Source organism: Phalaenopsis equestris, unplaced genomic scaffold, assembly GCF_001263595.1.
Source record: "Phalaenopsis equestris unplaced genomic scaffold, ASM126359v1 Scaffold000247, whole genome shotgun sequence".
NCBI lineage: Eukaryota > Viridiplantae > Streptophyta > Magnoliopsida > Asparagales > Orchidaceae > Phalaenopsis > Phalaenopsis equestris.
Genome location: NW_018164689.1, coordinates 418,354 through 421,294, shown reverse-complemented (window position 1 = coordinate 421,294; position 2,941 = coordinate 418,354). Strand labels below are relative to the sequence as shown.

At 35.1% G+C, this 2,941-nt stretch overlaps 1 protein-coding gene across 1 annotated transcript; it reads right to left on the bottom strand.

Moving 5' to 3' along the window:
- Positions 1-1,920: 1,920 nt before the first annotated feature.
- LOC110024110 (extensin-like) lies at positions 1,921-2,941 on the bottom strand. Its single transcript, XM_020723881.1, has one exon. It carries the CDS (start codon positions 2,834-2,836, stop codon positions 2,225-2,227), a length of 612 nt encoding a protein of 203 aa, XP_020579540.1. The 5' UTR covers positions 2,837-2,941; the 3' UTR covers positions 1,921-2,224.

The window sequence follows — 2,941 nt, the reverse complement described above, 5'->3', positions numbered from 1 at the left end:
CTCTTTAAAAGTAATGATAAAAATATAATATCATCGTATTGTACTCTCTCTTCTATAAATAGGGAGAAAAATTTTAAAATAATACACGATAGACGCGACATATTACTATAAATTACTGTTCATTCATCTCTCTGTCTATTTCTTTCTCGTGACTTATGTTATATTCCTTGGGGTGTGATGCGCAGACACATCAAGATTCAACAAAAGTTTTATATATCTCTAAGCCGTGCGTAAAGTTATCATTGGTATAAATAACTTTGATCTCATGGACATAATTTTAGAAAAAAAATTATAATCAACACTTTATGCAAGAAAATAAATCACTTCAAAAAAGTATGGCCAAATAATTTAATTAGTTTAAAAAACATTAAATCACGTAATTATAATCACAATTTAAAAGTTAATACTGATAATTAAATAAAAAATTAAAGGAAAATTTAAATTTGCTTTAAAAAAAGCATAAATAATTTAAGAAAATAAATATACACTTTAAAATACAAGAAAAAAGCATAAATTCATAGGAGAGATCGGTGAAGCAATTACAATTTTGGAACTATAGCTATAAATTTGAAAAATAAATATATTACATAATTTATTTATAAAGTGCATATGAAAAGTCCTCTAAGAACTAAGCATTTCACACAAATACCAAGAATATCATGTATAACCTTCTTTAAAATAGAAGTAAAAATATAACATCATAATATTGTACTCTCTCTTCTATAAATAGTGAGATCATTTTATAAATGAGATATGATAGACACGATAGACTACTACTCATTACTGTTCACTCCTCTCTCTGTCTCTTTCTTTCTTATGACTTCTGCTATATTCTTTGGGGTGTGATTCACAGACAAATAAGGATTCAACAAAAATCTTATATTTCCCTAAGTTGCGCACAAAATTTTCATTGATATAGATAATTTTGATCTCATTGTCATAATTTAAGAAAGAATATATAATCAACATTTTTATGCAAGAAAATAAATAACTTCAAAAATGTGTGGCTAAATAATTTAATTAGTTATTATCTGATTTAGATCACGTAGATATAATCACAATCTAAACTTTAATACTGATAAATAAATAAAATTTAAAGGAAAATTTTAATTTGCATTAAAAAAACATAAATAATTTTAAAAAATAAATATACGCTTTAAAATACAAGAAAATACATAAATTCATGGGAGAGATTGGGGAAGCAATTGTAATTTAGAACTATAGCTAAAAATTATATATATATATATATGTTCGCGAACAGCTCATGTTTGGCTCGTTAAGTAGCTCGTGTTCGGCTCGTTCGTTAAGTAAACGAGTTGAACATGAACAAGTTTTTAAAGATCGAATTATAAACAAGCCGAACTCAAACAGCTCTTTCTTCGTTCTTGTTCGGCTCGTTTTAGCTCGAAATAAAAAATATATATATAATTATTTAGATAATAATATATTATATATATTTATATCTAAGTTTAAATCGTGAGAACTTGTGTGATAATGTGGTTAGTTTTTTTTTTTTTGCATACATTTGGTCTAGGTTCGAATCCAACATTTTACATATATTTTTTTTCAATTTAACTTTGACGAGTCAATTTCGAGCGGAACACGAACACAAATATTTAAATAGAACCGAACATTAACGCACTGTTCACGAGCCGATTTCAAACACGAACAGTTTCGAACGAGCCGAACACGAGCCAAATCTGAGTTCCCTCAAGCTTGGCTCATTTACAGCCTAGCATGGTACATAGGTAAATGACACTCATTTTTTCTGTACACCAAAAAATAATAATAATAATAATAATAATAAAATCTTAACCAATTGAATGAACAATGAACAAGAATAAAATATCTTAACCAATTGAATGAACAATGAACAAGAATAAAATTTTCAGAAAAAAAAAAAAAAGAAAAAAACCGTGATCTATCTCTGAAAAATAATTACACCAAAATTACCGTGCAAATTGCAGTGAATCGAAAGATAGAGAGTTAAAATTGATTCGATCAAAATGCCACACAAAGCCATCCTTTTAAAAAAATATTATCTCAGGAGTTCTGATGCATCAGTATTCCAATAGATTGGGTGTCACGTATGCAATAATCTCACTGTGACGCCACATGACACCCCACCATTGTATACTCCTGAGGTAATATTTTTTCTAGGCACAAATTACAGAACAACTTTCCCTCCGTTTCGCTCTCATGCTTGATCAACAATCTAATTCCACTAATCCGAAGAACAACTCCAGGAATCCAACATACCTCCCCTGCAAGCCGATCGCAGGCTCTCCAATCGCTTCTCCTCGCCGAAATCTTCATCCACTTCCCCCAATCCAGCCCTAGCGACGAAGCCGTCGACTCCCCTGCTCACCCCAAACTCCTGCGAAGCGAATGGCGGGATGGATTGGAACACAGAAGTCGGAATTTGGTAGATGGGAGGGATCGATGAAGTTAGGGCAAATGAATCCGTGGTTCGGAGGGTTGGGGAGAAGGGTTGGAGAAGGATCGGGGGAGAGAAATTGAGGCGGGAGTGCAGGGGAAAAGAGGAAGACAGGGGAGGGGAGGGGATGCCGGTGAAGACCTGGACCATGGAGCGGAAATTGGAGGTGTCGGTAGCAAGGACGGTGGTCGGGGGTCGCCGGGAGGGGCGAGATCGCTTCTTGGAGGTGCGAGGGGTGGTGGCGGTGGGAGGCGGAGGTGGTGGAGTTGTTGGAGTGGTTGGGAAAGGGTTGAAGAAGGAGGGGAGATGGGAGGAGGAGGAGAGGGGGTGGAAGAGGGTGTCACCGGAGGCGGCGATGTAGGAGGAGAAGGGCATGGTGTTGCTATCGCCGGAGTCCATAGAGAGAAAAGGGAAGGATGATCGCTGTAGAAGATGGAGTTGCAGAAAGTACTTGGGAGTTATAAAGGCTTTGAAGCTGTTGGGGATCGGAGGCACATGGTTTGC

What these genes read in the sequence shown, in the direction of transcription:
- LOC110024110 (XM_020723881.1), bottom strand. Translation starts at nt 2,836, where the DNA reads ATGGACTCCGGCGATAGCAACACCATGCCCTTCTCCTCCTACATCGCC.